A 21,550-nucleotide genomic window follows, 5' to 3' on the forward strand; every position below is an offset into this window, starting at 1 on the left:
CCCCAGCGTGCGGTCCCCGCCCATAGGGACGTGAGGGCGGGGCCCGCGCGATCATAGAGACGTGGGGCAGAGGGGCTCGCGCAGACTATAGAGGTGAGAGGGCCGGCAGGGCTTTGCTGCTGGTTCCTTTGCTCGGAGTTCAGAGCCCGTCCCTGGGGTTTGCTCCAAGGAACGGCACCTGTGCTCCTCGGGGGACCTGCGGTCTGCCCCCTGCGCGCTCCCCACTGTCCTCTGCTAGGAGGGAGAAGGAGTTTGCACCCTGCGCCCCCCTCTCCCCTGTAACACAGGGACCGCGGCCTGCACCCCAGTAAGACGGGTTTGGATCCCTTTCTTGGGGGGATATTTCATTTTGCATGTGTTGCCAAAGTAATAGCATGATTAAAAGTGGAAGAAAAGAAAGGAACAAGTTACAAAATGGTAATAAGTCAAGCAGTGTGAAAGGTTCCCTGCAGTACAGCAGCAGGGACATGAATCAAGTTCTGGTGCTGCTTCCTATTGTCCCTGGGTTTCTGGCCTGGGGGCAGGATCCCACAGACTGTGCTGCTCTCCCTGCTGTCTCTCATCTTTCCCCCAGGATTATAAGGAGGTTTTCCTGCTCTTTCGTTAGTGGGAAGTCTCGGATTTTCTCTCTCAGCTTTGGGAAATGCAAATCTCTGATCTCTCTGTATTCTGCACAGCACAGGAGGAAATGCATTGCTGTTTCTATTTCTCCAGGGTCGCATTGCTTAAAGCGTTGGGCTTCTTGCGGTTTCCAGTTTTTGAGTGCATCTTTCTAGCCTGTGATCTCTTATTCTATATTTGGTGAGGGTCTGCCTGTTTTTTGCATTTGTGACTGAGGTGTGGGATTCTGCTACTGTATATGTTCTGTTTAGGGATCTGTAATAGTCCATCTTGTTCTAGTTTCCAATTTGTATCTTCCAATATGACAGCTACTGGTGTTCTAAGGCACGATGCAATATTTGCATTGCTGCCTTTTAATTTGCTGGGTTATAGTTTTGAGTTCTGCATCTTAGTGCTGGATTAGCACATTTGCTGTATAGGTGCTGAGTGTGTTTGTCTTTTCCAGGGCTTTGTGCTGTACCCCAGAGTGAAGTATATACCCACCCTGTGTGACACCCCCCCCTCGCTCCCCATTAAGACTGTGGCAGTAACTGGGAGTCTACATACTGGGAGCATGGCAGTGATAGTCTGTAACTAGAGCAGCTGTGTTGTGGAAATCTGCAAGGATCCTGTGGGGGTCTTTGTCAAGGTCCATTTCTATTAACTTGTCTTTGCCATGAGCACTCTTGAAGCCCTGGTGACTGAGGAGTTGGATCAGCCCATCAAATACGGGGTTTCCTGCCTTTAAACACGTTAAGGGAATTGTAAGATCAGTCTTCAGAATAGACTGCTAGAGACATGCTGATAGGTTAGGAGTCAAGGTGTAATTTGTGCTTTCCCCACTGCTGGATATCTGGGGAAAGTGTGCAGTGTTGGCTTGATGCGTTAATAACCCTTTAACTGAAAACAGAAGATTCTGCCCGATGAAGCCCATGCACTCTGCCCATTCTCCATACTGCAATACTACAAATCTGCTGGAGCTATGACTTTACCTATTGTTTCCCCACCCCTGAAAATCTTCTGTGGCTGCACTGGGATGCTGTCCATTACACTTTCTGTGAATAAATGTTGACTTCCCTTTTTTATGAATCTGACCGTCAGCCCTGATGCTGTTATAACAGATAAAGTGAAACTGTCCCAGTAGGAACAGTAGTTCTGGGCAGAGGAAATTTGCTGGCTAGAGAAACAGGTTTCTATTTAACAAAGAGAGAGGTAACATCTGGTGAGCAAAGTCTTATTTTGCTTGGAACAGGGTATGTTCAGTCTAGTAAGGATGGCAATATATTTAGAATATGTAAATACCAATCAAGTTTATGAACCTGGAAAACAAATGTCCTTACAGTTTTCTTGCTTTTTGCTCATCTTTTTGTCTGTTTTATTTGTTTTTTTATTTATTTGGGTTTTTGGTGTTTGTTTTTTTACTTTTCTGAACTTTGGGCACCCAGGTGACCTGGCTTCTCAGGTTTTTCCAATCCTGTAATCTGGGATAGATGTATTCATGTTTTTCTTTTTGTAAGTACTTAAAAAAATTTTTCTAAACTTTTGCTCTGTTTTTGTAGTCCGTGTAAATTTTAGTAAACCATGAGCACAATTTTCAAAACTGTTTACCTGGATATATGGCTTGGCTGAAAGCCACACCCTCTGGCTGCTAAAGGTGTGCCTGTACGTATAACGGCCTTCCAGGAGGCGTGTTCATCTTCCCAAGTACCCTGCACTAGGTTACTGCCCGTATCTGCCTGCAGAAGTAGCAGGTGCATGGCACACTGCCACTTTACCATTATTTTAAATGGAAAGGACCCAGATCTTCTCTGTAACTTAGCATAAAGCATGAATGATAGCAGCGCCCATAGATGCAGACTCAGAAAATTAATGTCAGACAAGCACGTGCCTGTGATTGAATGAATAAAAGACTTGCAGTCACTTACCTGGTCTGGTAGTTTTGTTTCCGTGTTAGACCTGATTTGGCTGACTACTTGTATTTATGGCAAGTTTGGCTGATCTGTTCTCTAATGATGCCAAAACTAAACCACTCAGGTAGATAATCACTGAACACAACAAACAGTCTACCTCGTAGGATCTAGAATCCATCTATAACACAGAGACCTTCACAACAAAGTCAGCCTCTTGTCTATCAGTGAACTAATACTTATGGCGGTATTTCCAGTCATAAAGTCTCTAATTGCTGTATCACATTTTTATCCACTATGAGCTTATCTTATATTCTTGTGGAATTGCATAATTGTAAGCACATGGCTGCCTTCCTAGCATAGTGTCAGGTTTTGAGCAGCTGTGTATCTAGTGCTAATGTTTGTATGGTACCTTTTTTTTTTCAGGAGCTGACTTTGCTTCCAAAGAGACTGTTTAAAACGGCAAACGTTTGCAACCTGATGCCAGGAGAAAATGACAGAGGAAGCAGCTGCACCGGTCTGCAGCGCGGTGGACGGTTTACACCTGGGGCTGCTGTTAGTGCCTTCAGCAGCTTCCAGAAGTTACTTCCGAGAGAGCGGTGAGACTGCTGAGCAGGGCGGAGCGGGAGCAGACGTGACCTCCCCTTTGACCGTTCAGCCCAGCGGTCTGCAGCCGGGAGCATCTGCCGGCGAAGAGCGTGCGTCTCCGGAAAGAGCCGCCGGGGAAGTGTTCGTAGGGGCATCGGGAGCGGTTTCCAGAAGCGAGGCTGTCGGCAGCCCCAGTGGCCATGCTGCAGGTACGAGCTGCGTGTCCCTCCTTTCTCAAAAGCATCAAGGCTAATCTGTTAATGGCAGTAATGCCCTCACCTTCTGAGTAAGGGTAGTACCTGCCGCTCCGTGCAGTTTATCCCATGCCCCCTCTTCTTCATGTCCAGTCTCCAGCCTTTAGGCACCGCAGTGTTTATCCCAGGCCCTTTTGAATTCAGATAAACTCTTTGGTTCCTTAAAGGTTAGAGACTGGAAGAAAAAAACAAAAAAAAGCTGCTGATCTATGACCCCCCCCCCCCCCCAGGAAAAGAATGTGTGTGTGTCTGTGTGTGTGGGGGGCTAATAGCCTCCTAGGGGACCCCCCCCTCCTTCCCACTCCTCCAATAATAGTGAAAAGTTGGCCGGAGCAGCCACCCCTCCCTCCTGATATTAAGAATAAATCCTGGGCCTCCAGGCCCCCTCCTGCCAGCCGCCCGCACCCCCAGTACAAAGGTCCTAGGCTGAGCCTGAGCTTCCCTCGCTCCGACATGCCGGGAAGACGGTAAAGTCCACGCCTGCTCCCAGCTAGGACTGGGGGGGGGAGGGGGGGTGCGCCAGCCCCCTTCTCTCTGTTATCGGAGGAGCGGGAGGAAGCGGACTCCCCTGTCCAGTTTAACACTTCCTTGAGAGGGATATCCTAGGGAGCTGGCAGCACCGCTCCCCCCCCCCCCCCCACACACAGAATTATCTTTGCAGGTGGGAGGGAGGAAGGATCTGGCTGTTTGTGCAAATTTAGCCGGTTACCACTTTAGGAGCCTCGTAACTCGCTAGCCTCAGGAGCAGAGCAGAGCAAGCTTTTCTGGCCTCGGTACCTTGTTCAGGATAAGCCTCCTGTTTACTGACGGTGGATGTAGGAGTTGGGTTACGCTCCCTTCTCCTATCTGCTTATTTGCTGGTGGTGGTTGGTTACGTTCCTGCTGCTTTCTTTTTTTGCAAACTTAAAAGAATTTCTTTAAAGCCGGCAAACCAAGCGAACTTTGAGAGGCAGTGTTTCGGTGCCTTAAGGACAGGCCCTGCTGCCCTGGCTGTTAACGTTTCCCTTCGCCTCTGATGCTGCTTTCTTCCTTTCCAGCGCATGGAGCTTCTGGTCGTTGGTATAATTTTGGTGGTTGGAATGCTTTAAGAAGGGGCATCCTTAGCAGACCCTTTTTTGTAAAATACAGACATTTTATTTACATAAAGCATTTAGAAGCTGCACGTTCCCGTGTTCCTGAGGGCATTGGCACAGGCAGGTGCTTTCATCACATTAATGATCATGCAAGATTTTATTTAGAATTCCCTGTACGTACCCGGATCAGTCCAGACGGTGGGTTATGTCCCCCGTCCAGCAGATGGAGTCAGACAAAGCTTCGAAGGGTGCTGCTTTATAAACCAGTGCACCCTCTGTCAATCCCCCAGTATGTTTCTGACTCCAGCAGATAGGAGTGGGGGTACCTCTGCTCCCCCTAGGGCATTGCTTCAAGCTAGATTTATTCTCTATTTCTAAGCTTACTTGTTTTTGTTTGTTGGATGGATCAAGTTCTTGTAGTTTAAAAAAAAAAAAAAAGCTATCAGCTTCCAACTTGCAGCCCAAACTGTTATTTTCTCACAGCCTCCCTTCTCTGCTTTCTCTTTTAACTGTGTACCAGGTAAGTTTTGTTTTTTCTTTCCTTCACAGCTTGGCTCACTAGCTCTGCTCTCCCGGGGGTGTATGTTGGAGGTTCCAACCGCTCCCCCTTTTGCCGCTGTCCGACCCGCTGCCCCGAGACGCCATTTTCCTTGCGGCAGCCAGCTACAGAGACGCACATTCCTCTGGCTTCCTTGTTGGGTCGGTGAGGGAGATTGTTTAATTTCAAGCGGAGGTGTTTTCCCGCTACTCGCGGCATTTGCAGTTTATTTCCTCGCGGCTTCCCCCTCTCCTGCCATGCCGAGAGCTTATCGATGTTCGGCGTGCGGGGAGCCCGGATCCCGGCTCTCCCGCGAGGGGATTTGTACGAGGCGTCTCCCTGGTGGGGAGGGCCCCTCGCAGCCGGCGGGATGCTCAGTTTTGCACCTTCAGGCGCGCCTTGATGTCTGGCGGCCGGCCCCGATCCCACCTAGCACGGGAACGGCGGCCATTTTGGATACAGAGCCAGCCGCTCCTGCGAACCCAGAAGGAGATCCTGAGGAGATTTTTTCACCGTTTCCGCAGATTTTAATGCCGGTGCCTCCTCTGGGACCCCCTGTCCTCCGGCAGGGGACCCCTCTGTTTTACCTCCCTTGGGGCCTCCTCCGTTTTCCACGGATTTTGTGCTATTATTGCACAATGCCTACTTAGCCAGGATGAGCCAGCCTCCTCCCAAGATCATCAGGTTAGCGCATCCTCCTCCCGTGGGGGCCACCCAGGGAGTCGAGGGCTTCGGGGCAGGAACACCCGGGGCCCCTCAGGGGGCCGCCAGGGTTCGTTTGGTTCATCTGGTTCATCTACCTGTGGGGGGTGTTGATACCGCTCCTGATCCAGACCAGGAGGATCCTTTGCTTATGGCGCAACTAGAAGGGGATGATCCCAGAGCTCTGCGTATAGTCCAGAGGGATTTATTTATTTATTTATTTTTATTTTTTCTATACCGGCATTCGCGATAAATATCGCATCATGTCTGTTTACAATTAACAAGTGGATAGGGAACAAAAGGTAAAAAATAACATTGATCTAAGTAATAAAAATAATAATAATAGTAGTAAAAACATTAAACAAGAGAAGGCTAAGGAATGCAGTTACAATAAAACAAGGGAGTAATATAACTTGGATCAGAGAAAAGAAGCAGGGGTTTAAATAGAGAGAACATATATGCCAGTCAATGTGCTTATAGCGTTGATGAATTGCCCTTATGAGGTAGGGATATTAATTACCATGATTAAGGCAGAGTCTGAGCTAATAGGTAATAATGGACTATGTTCAGTCTGGACAAAGTGTGCAAAGACTTCCAAGCAGTCGTCCTACAAATCTCTTGTGGTGACACTTGCTGACATTTGGCCCAGGACACCGCCTGGGACGAGTAGAATGAGCCTTTTCTTCGCACCACTCCACAGCACAAAAAAGGGGATCCGAAAACCTGAAGCTGTTAGTAACTAAGTTACTGCAACAAAACACTCAACATCCAAAAGCCGAACTCTCTCGCATGAGGCACCATAGCCTCCAGGTTTGGGCAAGCTGGGAGCTGCCCCGATTGATTTAAATGAAAGGACGAAACCACCTTCAGCAGAAAGGCTGGAACTGTCTGCAAGGAAACCCCCAAATCCGAAATTCAAGAGGCTCCTTATATGCCAAGGCTCGAAGCTCCGAGATCTGCCTAATGGAACAAATTGTAACCAAGAAAACCTCCTTCAAACTGAGATCTTTTGTAATAGTCCTAATGGGCTCAGATGGTGCCAAACACATGCCTTTGGGAACCAAGTTAAGACTCCAGGAAGGACACAGGTTCTGAACCGGAGGGCAGAAATGATGAGGGATGAGCTGGACTCACTTATTCTGCATATCCTGCAGGAGTTGGATATTGAGGCCCCCCAGGAACAGCTTGGGCCCACTCCTCCGGTGAAGAAGGGAGACCGCGTGCTGGCAGGTGTACACCCTCCATCAACGTCCTTTCCTACCCATCCTACTCTTCTTCAACTATTATCCAGGGAATGGGATTCCCCTGAGGCCTCCCTTAAGGTCAGCAGAGCAATGGAGAAACTATATCCCCTCCCAGATGACTTCCTGGATCTGCTAAAGGTTCCAAAGGTGGATTCCGGTCTTGGCCGTCACGAAAAGAACCACCATTCCGGTGACGGGAGGTACAACTCTGCGTGAGCTGCAGGATAGGAAGCTCGAAGTGTATCTCAAGAGTCTTTGAGATGTCCGTGCTGGGAGTTTGAGCGGCCGTCTGTAGCTCCCTAGCACAACGAGCAGGCCTTCGCTGGGTTCAACAACTCCTCAGCTCCCAAGACTTGCCTCCGGAGGAGGTACAATGGGCAGACCACCTGGAAGCCATCATAGCGTATGGAGCGGATGCTCTGTAAGACCTTAGAGTTCTGGCCAGATCCATGGTCTCGGCCAGACACCTCCTCTGGCTCCACAACTGGTCGGCGGATTCCTCTAAATCACAGATAGGTTCGCTAACTTTCAAAGGCAAATTTCTTTTTGGAGACTACCTCGACCAGATTATCAAGTCCCTCGGAGAGAATGCGGTACATAGGCTTCCAGAAGATAGGCCATGGACTGCTAGAGTCGTTCACTGCCTCCAGAGTCCGCTTCCGCAGCCAACAGCGTTTCCGCACCACAAGACAGACGACCCCCTCGTCTGCCTTCTTCACGTTCCCAGTCCTGGTCCCGTTCCTTTTGAGGCCGGAGACAGACACGTGATGGCCCGACCCCAGGAAACATCCTCAGAGTTCTCGCAGTGATACCAGGCTGGCCCACTCCCTGACCCCCAGGATAGGGGGGACAGCTTTCCCTCTTCTGCGAGGAGTGGGTCAAGATCACGTCGGATCAGTGGGTCCTAGATATTGTAAAGCATGGCTTGCGCATTAGAATTTGCTACCCCCCCCCCCCCCCCCCCCCCCAAGGGACAGATTCCTCTTCTCCCTCTGTGGGTCACCACAAAAATGAATAATCTTGCAGCAGACGATCGACAGACTCCTCGCCCTGGGAGCAATCATAGAGGTGCCACCAACAGAAGTTGGGTCCGGCCATTATTCAGTCTACTTTGTGGTTCCCAAGAAGGAGGGCTCCTTCCTCCCCATTTTGGATCTCAAGATGGTCAACATGTCGCTCAAGGTACCCCACTTTCGGATGGAAACCTTACGCTCGGTGATTGCGGCTGTACGCCGCAGAGAATTTCTCGCATCCCTGGATCTGACGGAAGCCTATCTGCATGTTCCCATCCTCAAGGCGCATCAGTGCTTCCTCCGCTTCAAGATCCTAGGACAGCACTTCCAATTTCAGGCACTACCTTTTGGCCTGGCGACTGCTCTGCGGACATTCACGAAAATAATGGTGGTAATTGCGGCAGCTCTCCGCCGAGAGGGAATATTGGTTCATCCTTATCTGGACGACTGGCTGATCCGGGCGAAGTCCTTGAGCCAGTGTCCACCGGGCGGGTCAACAGAGCATTACAACTGCTCCAATCCCTAGGTTGGGTTGTCAATTTCACCAAGAGCAGCCTTACCCCATCTCAGTTTCTGGACTTCCTGGGAGCCCATTTCAACAAGTCAGCGGGCATGGTCTTCCTGCGCCTAGACAGGGCTCAGTCGATTATAGTGCAAGTGCAGCGCTTCTCTTGCCCCTCCCTTCCCACGGCTTGGGATTATCTACAAGTACTGGGCTCCATGGCTTCCACCATCGATCTGGTTCCCTGGGCTTTTGCACATATGCGTCCTTTACAGAGAGCATTACTCTCCTGCTGGAAGCTGGTGTCTCAGGAGTTCCAGGTCGTCCTCCCACTCCCGCAGCTGGTCAAGGACTGTCTGCTCTGGTGGCTCGACCCGATTCACTTGGCACAGGGGATGCCCTTGGACATCCCAGAGTGGGTGGTTATCACCACGGATGCCAGTCTCTCCGGCTGGGGAGTGGTGTGCCAGACGAGTTTGGTTCAGGTGTGGGTGGACGAGGTTACAAGCCACCTGGCCGATCAATCACTTAGAGACCAGAGCGGTCTGTCTGGCACTGAAGAGTTTTCTCCCCCTCATGCTTCGCCGAGCGGTTTGGATACTCTCAGATAACGCAACCATGGTTCATTACATCAATTGGCAGGGAGGCACGAGAAGTCATCATGTCTTGCTGGAGGCGGACAAGTTGATGGCTTGGGCGGAGGCCCACCTATCTCGGCTGGCTGCTTCTCACATAGCAGGCGTAGACAACATTCAGGCAGACTTCCTGAGTTGACAACGATTGGATCCTGGAGAGTGGGAACTCTCCGAGGAAGCGCTGAGCCTTCTCGTCCGTCGTTGGAGAATCCCTCACCTGGATCTGATGGCCACCTCCCGCAATGCAAAGGCACCGCGATTCTTCAGTCGCAGAAGGGAGCACGACTCAAAAGGGGTAGATGCCTTAGTCCTCCCATGGCCACGTCACATTCTCCTCTGTGTTTCCGCCGTGGCCGCTCGTGGGCAAGGTCCTCCGGAGAATAGAAGTGCACCACAGTCCGGTGATACTGGTGGTGTCAGAATGGCCCCGTTGTCCGTGGTTCGCGGACTTGGTCAACCTTGCGGTGGACGGGCCGCTTCGCCTGGGTCATCTGCCGTGCTTACTGCGCCAGGGTCCAGTATTTTTCGACCAGGCAGAACGCTTTGGTCTTGCGGCTTGGCTTTTGAGAGGCGCCGACTGAGATGATGTGGATACCCTGAAGCCATAGTTTCGACACTCCTTAAGGCTCGGAAGACTTCTACATCCATCGCCTATGTCCGGGTTTGGAAGGTTTTCGAATCCTGGTGTACCTCCACAGCGGCATCTCCACGAACTGCTTCCGTGGCACAGATTCTTTCATTTCTACAGGCCGGCCTGGAGAAGGGCTTAGCCTACAATTCGCTACGGGTACTGGTGGCTGCACTTGGTCCATCAACGAGAAGGAATTCCTTTTTTCACACCCGGATATCATCCGGTTCCTCAAGGGAGTGAAACACCTGAAACCCCCATTTCAGGCCCCTTGTCCTTCCTGGAGCCTCAACTTAGTCTTCCGGATCTTGGGCGGTCCTCCGTTTGAGCCATTGCGCTCTGCTACCCTCGGGGATCTCACCATCAAGGCTGTTTTTCTCATAGTCATTTGCTCTGCCCACTGGATTTTGGAGCTCTAGGCGTTATCCTGCAGGGAGCCCTACCTTCGCTTCATGGATTCGGGGGTCATCTTGCGCACTGTGCCCTTGTTCCTTCCCAAGGTGGTTTCCTCTTTTCATTTGAATCAAACGGTTGAACTTCCATCATTCTCAGCTGATGATCCCAGAGATCTCCGCAAGCTTGATGTCAAGCGTATCTTGACTCACTAACTGGAAGTTACTAATGAATTTCGCTTGTCGGATCATTTGTTTGTTCTCTGGAATGGTCCAAAGAAGGCTCCAAGGCTACAAAGATGATTGCTCGGTGGCTGAAAGACGCTATAGGGGCAGGCTGACAGCCTCCGGCGGGCATCAGGGCCCACTCTCTTGTGCGCAAGTAGCATCCTGAGTGGAGAGCCAGTCTGTTTCTGCCCAGGAGATTTGCCTTGCAGCGACCTGGGAGTCCGTGCATGCTTTTGCGACGCACTATCGTTTGAATCTGCAGTTGACGAGCTTTGGTTCGTTTGGCAATAGGGTCATTCGAGCAGGGATATCCGGGGCCCACCCTCAGTAGGGAAGCTTTGGTACATCCCACGGTCTGGACTGATCCTGGTACATACAAGGAAAAGAAAATTATTTCCTTACCTGCTAATTTTCATTCCTGTAGTACCACGGATCAGTCCAGACGCCCTCCCTCAGAATATATGGGGTTTTTTTCTGGGATCTACTCTCTTCCTGCTCGAATACTTTTGCATACTTTTGAAACTGCTTTTCTGCTCACATAAGTCTGTTGTAACCTATATAATGGTTCTTTTTGCAAGTTTGCCTTGTTGGCGCCTGTTGTGTATTCATATTCACGGTTCAAAGTTAAACGTGTTTGGTTTCCTTGATCCATCCATCTCTGTTCTCTCCTGCTTTGATATTCTTCATACTGGGGGATTGACAGAGGGTGCACTGGTTTATAAAGCAGCACCCTTCGAAGCTTTGTCTGACGCCATCTGCTGGACGGGGGACATAACCCACCGTCTGGACTGATCCGTGGTACTACAGGCCTGCACTCGCCAGTGCTCCCCGAAGAGCCTCTGCTCAGCAGCGCTGAACCCCAGGACCTCGTTCCCTTGCACACAGCTTGGAGGGCTCAGTGCCTGGCATGAGCGTAGATCCCCCCCCGTGCTGGCACCCCCTATGCGTCCCCTAGGCTACTGGAGAGTAAATGATGTCCTTTTCATCTCTTATTTCGAAAAGAGCAACCTTTTTTTATTTGCTTTCATCTGCAGGAAAGGAAGCAGCACGAAAACGCAAGATTTCATCCCTGGAAGAACAGAAGGGCTGGGAAGCGGAGGTGGGCAGAACCCAGGAGAAGGGCGAGCCCACAGCGAGCAGGGAGGAAGACGAGACCGGAAGGAGCACAGGTGAAGCAGGAGCTGAAGTCCAGAAGAAAAGGCGCGTGAAAGCGAAACCAGCCAGGGCGGTCCAGGCGAGGCATTTCAAAGGTTAGACCTCGACCCCCAGGATGCCCGGAGCTTCCTTTTGGCTGTAATAACTAAGCTTGTTAGCGTGCAGGTGGCTTTCACTGGCGGGCTCTGGACTCCTCCCTCAGAACATGCCTACATTTTATCTGGCTTAGTGCTGCCGTAAAAAGTAAAAGCCGTGACAAGAAACCCAACACCCTCTAAGACAGGGGTCAGGAACCTTTTTGGCTGAGAGAGCCATAAACGCCACATATTTTAAAATGTAATTCCATGAGAGCCATACAATATGTTTAAAACTAAATACAAGTAAATGTGTGCATTTTATGTAAGATCACACTTTTAAAGTACAATAAGTCTCTGAAAATATTACACCAGGCCTTAAGACACCAATACATCTCCTATTAGGAAAACGGACCAAGTCAGGCTGCTATAGAGTCCTACACAGAAACTACACGCCAGCAGAAAACCTCACCTGAATCACGTGCTGTCCCTCACCTAACATAGAATAAAGAGACCAAAACGCATAACAAGAAGCATGCAGAAAAAACTGAATTGGAAACTGCAACAAGCCAGAGTCTCTGTATGCAGTGTAACAAAGGAAAAAAGAAACATCACCCATCCTTATAAAACAAATCAAGAATATAAAATCATCAGCAGTAAAACTGTACTAACAAAAAGAACATATTTCGAAACAGCTGATGAGTGGAATATCCAATAATTAAAAACTCATATAAAACATTTCCAGATACCAACAAAATATTTCAAAATAGCAGACACAAAGACCCAGTAATGAAAAATAATAAGGATACAAAAATTTTTTTGCTCTGCATACCTGGGAACGTTTGATATCCAGGTGTCCTGAGATTGTTCTGAATTAGCAGGAGGTGGGGTGGTTTGCTTGGAACTTTCTCCTCTCTCAGTCACATACCAGCGCTCTCTCTCACACTGGCTCTCAATGACACACCTATACACACATGCTCTCAGTACTCACATATACACATGTTTTTTCTCTCTCACTTATATAGGCTCTTAATTACACATTTACACACATGCTGTCTATCTTTTCATGCTTACACACACACAGGCTTTCAATCACATAAATACATGCTGTCTTTTTCTCTCACACACAGACTCTCATTCACATGCTTACAAACATGTCCTCTCTTTCTCTCATTTACACACAGGCTCTCAATCACATACTCACATGCTCCCTCACCTAAATCAGCTCTCAATCACACACAGACACACATGGTCTCTCTCTCTCATTTAAACACAGGCTCTCAATCACATACTCACATGCTCCCTCACCTAAATCAGCTCTCAGTCACACACAGACACACATGATCTCTCTCTTACTTAAACACACAGGCTCTTAATCATACATACACATGATTTCTCTCACACACAAAGGATCTCAATCATACACACATACTCTTTCACACAAACAGGTTTTCAATCACAAACTTACACATACAGTTCTCAATGGTAAACTTACATTCATGCTCTCTCTCTCACAGGCAGGCTCTCAATCACAGACATACTCTTTCACATGTACAGGCTCTCAATCATTCACATACATGCAATCTCTCACTCACACACACACACAGCCCCCCCCCCCCCCTCGCGGCCCGGAAGAGGAAGTGAGGAGTATCGGGTGCCTGCGCGGCAAGAAGAGGCCACGCTAGTGCGCTCGGCATCGGCCCGAAGAAAAGAAGACTGCAGCGCGGCTCGGAGGAGAATGAAGAGGTTCAACCGCGGCCGATGGGACTCCGCCTCCGCGAGGGCTGAAAATGAAGAGGTTAGCGTTGGGAGGAGGCTGCTGCTGCCGCGAGTTCCCGGGGTGGGGGAGAGAGAGAGTGATTGAGCGAGCAAACATGCTTGCTCGCTCATTCACTCTCTCTCACCCCCACCCCGGGAACTCGCGGCAGCAGCAGCCTCCTCCCAACGCTAACCTCTTCATTTTCAGCCCTCGCGGAGGCGGAGTCCCATCGGCCGCGGTTGAATCTCTTCATTCTCCTCCGAGCCGCGCTGCAGTCTTCTTTTCTTCGGGCCGATGCCGAGCGCACTAGCGTGGCCTCTTCTTGCCGCGCAGGCACCCGATACTCCTCACTTCCTCTTCCGGGCCGCGGGGGGGGGGGGGGGAAGAGAGCACGCCGCTGCCGCTGACTCCAGCTGTCCTGCCGCGTTCCGCCCGGGCTGACAGCATTTTAAGCCCGGGCGGAGGAGGACCGGGGAGCAGCTGGGTCAGTGGGAAAGTGTGGCGACTGTCTGCGAGCCAGATGCAGCCCTCAAAAGAGCCATATCTGGCTCGCGAGCCATGGGTTCCCGACCCCTGCTCTAAGAGGACAGAACCAGAACATCGCTGTAAACAGACTCTTGGACCTTCTGCTCCTGAAAACGAGCAAAAGCCTATGCAGTCTCATTCCTTGGAATCGGGACAGCACTGGTCTGAGCCCTGCTAATCCGAATCTCCAAACTGCTAGCCAGCGAGGCCAGGGAGAGTTTGAGCTCTCCTCGTTGTTAGCTTTGAAAGGAACAAGCAATTCCATTCCAATATAGAAGGTATTTTTTGCTAAGTGCCTGCACTGGTTCTGGTCTTGCCCACGATTTGTTCATAAAGCTTGGGAGAGGACAGTGATGTGCAAAAGAGCCAGCCCTGTGGCCAGCCAAGGAAGCAGAGCAGCAGGGGGATCACAGACACACAAACAATCAGTTATTTAATAAAAAATAAAAAGTGATTGGGCTGCATGGCTGCTTTCAGTTGATTTCTGTGTTCTGGGTATTTTTTTACTTCACAGGTGATGTCGAGGAAGGCACAGAGTACCTGTTCAAAACCCACATGTGCTCCGAGTGCAAACGCTGCTTCCGAAAGAGAACTCACCTGGTGGAGCACCTGCACCTGCACTTCCCAGACCCCAGCCTGCAGTGCCCCAACTGTCAGAAGTTCTTCACCAGCCGCAGCAAGCTAAAAATCCACCTGATGCGCGAGGTGGGCGAGAAGAGCCACTGCTGCCCCCTGTGCGACTACAGCTCGGTGGAGAAAGAACGCCCTGAACCGGCACATGGCCTGCATGCACGACAACATCTCCAACTTCTACTCCGACGTCTACCCCTGTCCGGTGTGCGAGCAGAAGTTCCAGCTCAGCCACGCCCTGAAGGACCACCTGAAGAGCCACAAGGCCCGGCGGCAGCAGCTGCTGAGGTGCTTCCAGGAGGGCTGCGACTGCTCCACCGAGGACCGCCGGGAGTTCGTCCGCCACCTGAAGGAGGCGCACGGCGCCAAGGCGGTGGAGTGCAGGTACCACGCCTGCTCCCTGCTGTTCCCCACCCGGGACGCCATGGAGGCCCACCGCAAGAGCCACTACGCCTTCCACTGCGAGCAGTGCGACTTCGTCTGCTCCAACAAGCACGCCTTCCGCGCGCACAAGCGGCGGGGCCACGCCGGCAGCGAGGAGCTGCGCTGCGACTTCTGCCCCTACACCACCTTCAACCCCGTGGAGTTTGCTGACCACGTGGGGAAGATGCACGCCAACGAGAAGATCCACAAGTGCGGCGAGTGTGACTTTGCCACCGCCCACAAGAGGGTCCTCCACCGCCACACGCTTCTGCACACAGGTGAGGCTCCGCACCGACGCCCCCGCACGTCCCCAAGACAGGATAAGCTGATCTCTTGTCTAAGAGTTAAGTTTCGTTATTTTCGCTTGCCATGGAGCTCGGATCTGTCCGGGAGCCACAAGGACTGGAACGGAGAGCTCCTGCGGTAGATGTGAAGGGACTTCCTGGATTAGCTTTCAGTTTCGTGCCTTGTCCCGTGACTTGGTATGCAGATTCTTGTGGGACGTGGTTTGCTGCTTTTTTTGAATTCGGTGTTTGTGTTAATTAATTAATTTTTTTACTTCTTTGCCAGGTGAAAAACCTCACAAGTGCGCTCTGTGCGACTTCACCTGCCGGGACCTGAGCTACCTGTCCAAGCACATGCTGACGCACTCCAGTGACAAGAACTACATGTGCACCGAGTGTGGCTATGTCACCAAGTGGAAGCACTACCTGAGTGTGCACATGCGGAAGCACACCGGCGACCTCAGGTACTCGTGTGCTGCGTGGAATCTGTGCGAGCAGACAAACCGCAGTCAACGCAAAGTCCAACTAAAATAGAGCTCAGTAGGTCCAGAGAATTTAATTGGGATGAGATGCAAAACCTAAAAGTTAATTAGGTGGCATAGATTCACGCACACGTTTGTGGGTTACGGAAAGAAATGCCCGGGTCGGAAGCCACCAGGCCTGCTATGTCCTGAAAATCTGGCGTTATTAGCGGGGGACAAGCAAGCGGGGTGATCGCAGAAAGCTCCCCTCCCCTAAGCTAAAATAATCGGAAGTCAATTTTTCCCTCTCTTGCTTTTGGAAGTAATCCAGACTGCAGTTTGTCTGGGGCAATGACAGAGCAATAGAAATTCTGAAACTGAGGCAGGGAGGGACTTTGGGCAAGGATTGTGGGCCCTCTGGGGATGGGAAGCTGCTTACGGTGCCTGAACGGTACCTGTACTGAAGAGTCAGCCGTTCGCTTAGTGTCCGCTCTGTAGCTTTCTTCCGGCAACTCGGCTGTTTTTTTGTTTGGCGATGGGGACTAAAAACGCTGTCCGATTTTCTTTAACTGCCTCTGTGTTTCCCAGCCCTCTCCTGCCCACCAGTCGGGGTTTCGGGATATCCGTAAGGAATACGCATGAGAGAGAGAGCTGCATGCATTGGAGACCCCAGGGTATGCAAATCCATCATTGTGGCGGTCCTGCAAACCCGATGAGAGGGGGCTGGGAAACGCCGGCCCAGAGCACAAGCTCCGTTATGTTCCCCAGGAGTCAGCACCAAACCATTCAGCTCGCTCCCCCATTTTGTTTTGGCTGCTCGCAGAAGGGAGGGAAGCATCTGCAATTCTCCTGTCTGTGCTTTTACCTCCGAGTGTAGCTTTTCAGGACATGTGGAGGAGGACCTGAGGGATTCTGATGGGTGTATATTTTTTTTTAATCCACTTATTTCCCAAATACCCGAGCACAGTTGTCCCCGAGTGACTTTGTGTTTTGTACCCGAGCTGTGCTAAATTTTCAGGGGACGGGGGTTCAAGAAGAGTGGGACACAGGTATTTTATTCTGTGCTTTACGTGTATGCAAATTCAGTTCGTTCTGTGGAAAATCCCAGTTCTTATTTTGTTCTTCTAGGACCCCCCTCCAAGTAAACGGATGGTAATTTTTAACTTGTAGTGCAATCAAACCGAACATAGGTGCAGAAACATTCAGTCTCATGCATTTGGTCTGCTGAAATCCAAGGAATCCATAAAAGATGGAGGGGGGAGGAGGAACTGATGTGCGCCCACCAGGGAAAAGACTCAGTGACTGTGTCTGATCTTGTTAGCCAAACAGTGTGATAAGGTAGTAACATCCAGTAAAGTAGGGGATAAGCACAGAGAATCCCTAGTGGCAAAAAAAGTGAAGAAAAAAGCAGAGATGAACCAGGGCCAATGGCTCTGTTCCAAGAATGAAATGGGCCAGATCTGCTGTCATATTCAATGTTCAATGCCTGGAACGCCCTTCCGGAGGAAGTGGTGAAGACCAAAACTGTGAAGGATTTCAAAGGGGCGTGGGATAAACACTGGATCCATAAAGTCTCGAGGATGTGAATGAAGAGAAGAGGCATGGGGGTGGCTTGCGGGAATGACTGCTACTACCTGATGATTAATACCCTTATTCAATAAACATACACAGAGTTAGTGCAACTCCAACATTGCTCTATGCTTCAATGGCAAGAGGAAATGTGGAAAAAAGGATTTGCATTCACAAAAAAGCAGGGGAGTAGCTTGCTTGTTGCGACGGTTACTACCCTGAACCATTTAAGCCTGATTTTTCATTTGGAATACATATCCAACGCAGCCCACTGCTTCAACGGAAGGGGGATGAAGAAAAGATGATTTATATTCAGACAACAACCAACAAGGACTGAATTGCATAGTCTGAGTAAACAAATAAGCGTGGGAGTAGCTTGCTTATTGCAGCGGTTACTACCCCCTAACCAGTTAAGCTTGATACTTCACTTAGATGCAGATCCAGCACTGCTCTCTACATCAATGACGGGGGGTGGAAGGTAACTAGAACCAAAACCTTACTAATAAGGGCCAAGAGTAACAGATAAGTATGAAAAAAAAAGTGTGAAAGCTTGCTGGGCAGACTGGATGGGCCGTTTGGTCATCTTCTGCCGTCATTTCTATGTTCCCTGTATGTACCTGGATCAGTCCAGACTGCTGGGTTTTGCCTCCCTTCCAGCAGATGGAGACAGAAGAACTTTGTAAAGCACCCCCTCATAACCTGGTGTGCCACCTGCATCTCCTCAGTATTTCTCTGTCTCCAGCAGTCTGCACTTCTTTCTGAGGTGTAGATTAATCCTTTAAAAGAAAAAGAGAAGAATAGAGGATACTTAGAACAGGCAGCAGGGAGTAAAGTTTGTTTGAAAAAAAAGACAATTTTTCAGATCAAGCGCTACTGCGGTTCCAGGCTCCCAGGGGGTCGGCAGGTCTCAGGGAGACTATCCCCCCTGGTAGTAGGCACTGCAAGGAGCTGGGGTTGGTGATCCCGCAGCTCCCTTAAGATAAGGCTCCGGAGGTGAAACCGGTAGTCCGCTCCCTCCCTCTAGGTCCCGGTCGAAAGAAAAAAAAAACCCAAAAACTAAAGAAGGGTTTTTATTTTAATGAAAGCCGCCTTCTGGGGATTCAGCCACTGACCGGGGCTCGGCTCAGCGTTTCCCGCGGGAGCACACTATCTGCCGCAATCAGTGTTCACGCCAATTTCTTGCCATTTTTTGACACACCCCCCCTTTCTGTATGCTGCGGCCGGCGCGCTGTACCGCCTGCGGGGAGTCCGGTTCTCATCTCTCCCGCACAGGCCTTTGTATTAGGTGCCTCCCTGGCGGGGAAGGCACCTCGAACATGTTGCCGACCTCTCGGAAGAGGCAGGCTGATGGGGACTGGCAGGTCGATCCGTTCCTGCTGAATGCGGGAACAGCGGCCATTTTGCAGACTTTTTTGCTGTGGCAGAAGTAAGAGCCCTAGGGGGAGGGGAGCTCCCTCCTAATCTTTCTCCTGTCTCCGGCAGCCCAGAGGAACCGCAGGAGTGGTCCAGAGAGGGCTCAGACAGTGAGCATAATAGCCTGCTGCCAGGGGGGGGGGGGTCGGCCCTCAGGCTTTTTTGTTGGATTTTGTGCTACTTATACACAAGGCCTTTTTGGCCACTCAGTCACCCCAGAAGGGGACTGTTGTACAGGGGCGACCTGAGGGTCTCCCAAGCAAGGAGCCTAGACCTCAAGAACCCCAGGGGTCCCTGCAGGTAAAGAAGCTTAGGGACTCCTCCCTTCCTGTGGTGGGAGCCTCCGTATCTGACCCGTCAGGGGAAGGCCAAGCGGAGGCACCCCTGGCCCCTCCACCCCTAGCTGGGATAGATCTGGATAAAGATGGAAAAGCAGCTCCTCTGGAAGACGATGACCCTAAAGTAGTCCACTTGTTTCACAAGGAGGATTTGGATCCACTTATTCCGTGGGTCTTGGCGGAGCTCGGGGTAGACCTTCCTCAGGAGACGCTTCCTCAAGGTTCGGTGGACCCGGTTTTAGTGGGGCTGCGGGGTCCCTCCTGCACTGTTCCACTTCATCCCATGCTCCAACAATTGATGACTCGGGAGTGTGATGTTCCGGATGTGGGACTCCGAGTGGGGCATGCAATGGAGAAGTTGATTCCGTTGCCAGACGAGGTCTTGGAGCTCCTTAGGTTTCCCAAGGTGGACGCTTCGGTGTCAGCAATCACAAAGAGGACTATGATCCCAGTTGCGAGGGCAGCAGCCTTGAAGGATCTTCAAGACAGAAAGCTGGAAGTGCTCCTGAAGCAGATGTTTTAGGTCTCCGCCCTGGGCATTCGGGCAGCAGTCTGTAGTAGCTTTATGCTCCGGGCGGGGTTACGTTGGGTTCAACAGTCGTTGACTTCCCAGGAGCTTCCACCCCAAGAATCGACTCAGGCAGAGCGCTTAGAGGCGGCGGTCGCTTATGGGGCGGATGCCTTATATGACCACCTGCGTACTTCCTCTAGGACCTTGGCATCGGTGGTTCCAGGAATGAAATGGGCCAGATCTGCTGTCATATTCAATGATAGTGGTATGAACAGGAGGGGAGGTTGCAGTATTGCAACCCAACCCACCCTTCACTCCCTCAGGAACAGAGGCAAGAGGAAAGGCGATGAAAACAAAGCAAAGGGCAGATAAAGAAAGCACGGCCTAGCAAAACAGCAGACCATGGGGTAGCTGGGTAGGTACCAGCAGACTACAGTTCCCTAGCAGCCAACCAGATTAATGTCAACAGGTCTATGGTGTATGGTAATTGTCCAGCAAAACCACAAGGACCTAAAAGGTCAGATGTGCAAACAGCCTCACTAACTTTGGTAGCAGTCTGTACTGTAGCAGGGCTTGATGGTAAGACATGGGGAAGGCATACTGGGCTGAGCTGGACTGGGTCTTGGATGAAGTATGGGATTTCGTACTCTTAGCTTTCCAGAGTGATAAAGAACCAAAAAGTTGGACAACATAATTTGATTTGGATAAGGGGTGATATCCTACAAGCAACCATGCTTATGTAGCTGAGATGCAATCCTTTACTGTGGATAGGAATAACTGAGCAAACTGGGTAGACAATTCATTTTTTGTTATCTAATGGGTTATTATGTAAGGTAGAGTCAAAGGGATTCTGGGATGTACTGAGAGGAGTATAACCAAGAGAAAAAAGGAAGTGCAAAGCATTGATGAGGAAGGCAAAGACAGACTTTGCAAAATAAGCTTGCTGTGGAGGTGAATATTCATAATAAAATCTTTTGTAAACAAAAAAATCTACAGATTGAGGGGTAAGAGTACAAGACCATAGCAGAGAGACTAAATGAATTCTTTACTTAGAATATGGCAGATACCCATGTCAGAAGTGATATTTAAAGAAGATGATTCAGAAGAAATGAAACAAATCTTAGTGAAGCAGCAAGATTAACAAGGGCAAATTGACAAACTAAAGAGTAGCAAATCACCTGGACCAGATGGTATGCATACCAGAATGCTGAAAGAAGTGAAATATGAAATTGTGGCCCTGCTGTTAGTAATCTATAAGCTATCATTAAAATCAGCTATGGTACTTGAAGATCGGGAGGTCAGCCCGAACCGGTGTCGGGTTGGCCAAGATAATGCGGGCCCAGGCACGCTCAGGAGAGCTGGCCTAGACCCGCGGTGATACCGCGTGGTTAAAGAGGGGGGGGAAGGCGGTTAGGTCAGGCTAGGGTCAGAGAGATGGGAGGGGTGCAGCTGGGAGAGTTTTCCTGCTGCCAGTGAGCAGGGATTGGCAGGTTTGGAGCAGCTGAGGTGCTGGCCGGCCAGGATTGGTCGGCGAGCACGGAGCAACTCTTAGGGGGAGGAGTTTCGGGGCAGGCGCGCCAACAGCCTTTGCACTGCGCCGCGACTGCCCCGAGAGCCGGCAGGCCGTTTTTTCCCTCCCACCCGCCCTTCTATTGTTTTGATTGTAGCTGGTGTTGTGCCTTGTCGCAGCGGTGAGGGACGGCAGGTGTGCGGAGGGCCCGAGCCGATACAGCTTATACATGGGGTATCTGATAAATGGTTTTCCCTGTACGTACCTGGATCAGTCCAGACAGTGGGTTATGTCCCCAATCCAGCAGATGGAGTCAGCACAAGCTTTGAGGGGGCGTCACCATAAGTACTACTACCCCCTCTGCAGGAGTTCAGTATCTTCTGACTCCAGCAGATGCGAGTAGGGGAATCAGGCTTCCCCTCCTTTCCTTCACTTTCTTGCTTGATTATGGCTTGTTGTTGTCTTTTTCTGTGGATCAAGTTTGTATCAAGTTTGTATTAAGTTTAAAAAAAAAAAAGGCAGAGTTCTTTCAACTTCTGGGGAGTGGCTTCTCTTCCTTGTCTCTTCTCTGCGGCCTTGCTGTTTATTTCTCGT

General features: G+C 50.5%; 1 protein-coding gene across 1 annotated transcript in view; it reads left to right on the top strand.

The window, feature by feature from the left end:
* Positions 1–85: 85 nt before the first annotated feature.
* Positions 86–21,550, top strand: part of ZNF142 (zinc finger protein 142) — a 74,454-nt gene continuing 52,989 nt past the window's right edge. Inside the window, 6 exon segments of the mRNA XM_029605107.1 lie at positions 86–307; positions 2,934–3,304; positions 11,339–11,554; positions 14,332–14,573; positions 14,575–15,148; positions 15,441–15,618. Of these exon segments, the coding sequence (XP_029460967.1) occupies positions 3,001–3,304; positions 11,339–11,554; positions 14,332–14,573; positions 14,575–15,148; positions 15,441–15,618 (1,514 nt within the window). The 5' untranslated portion in view covers positions 86–307; positions 2,934–3,000.

This window comes from Rhinatrema bivittatum, chromosome 6 (assembly GCF_901001135.1).
Source record: "Rhinatrema bivittatum chromosome 6, aRhiBiv1.1, whole genome shotgun sequence".
NCBI lineage: Eukaryota > Metazoa > Chordata > Amphibia > Gymnophiona > Rhinatrematidae > Rhinatrema > Rhinatrema bivittatum.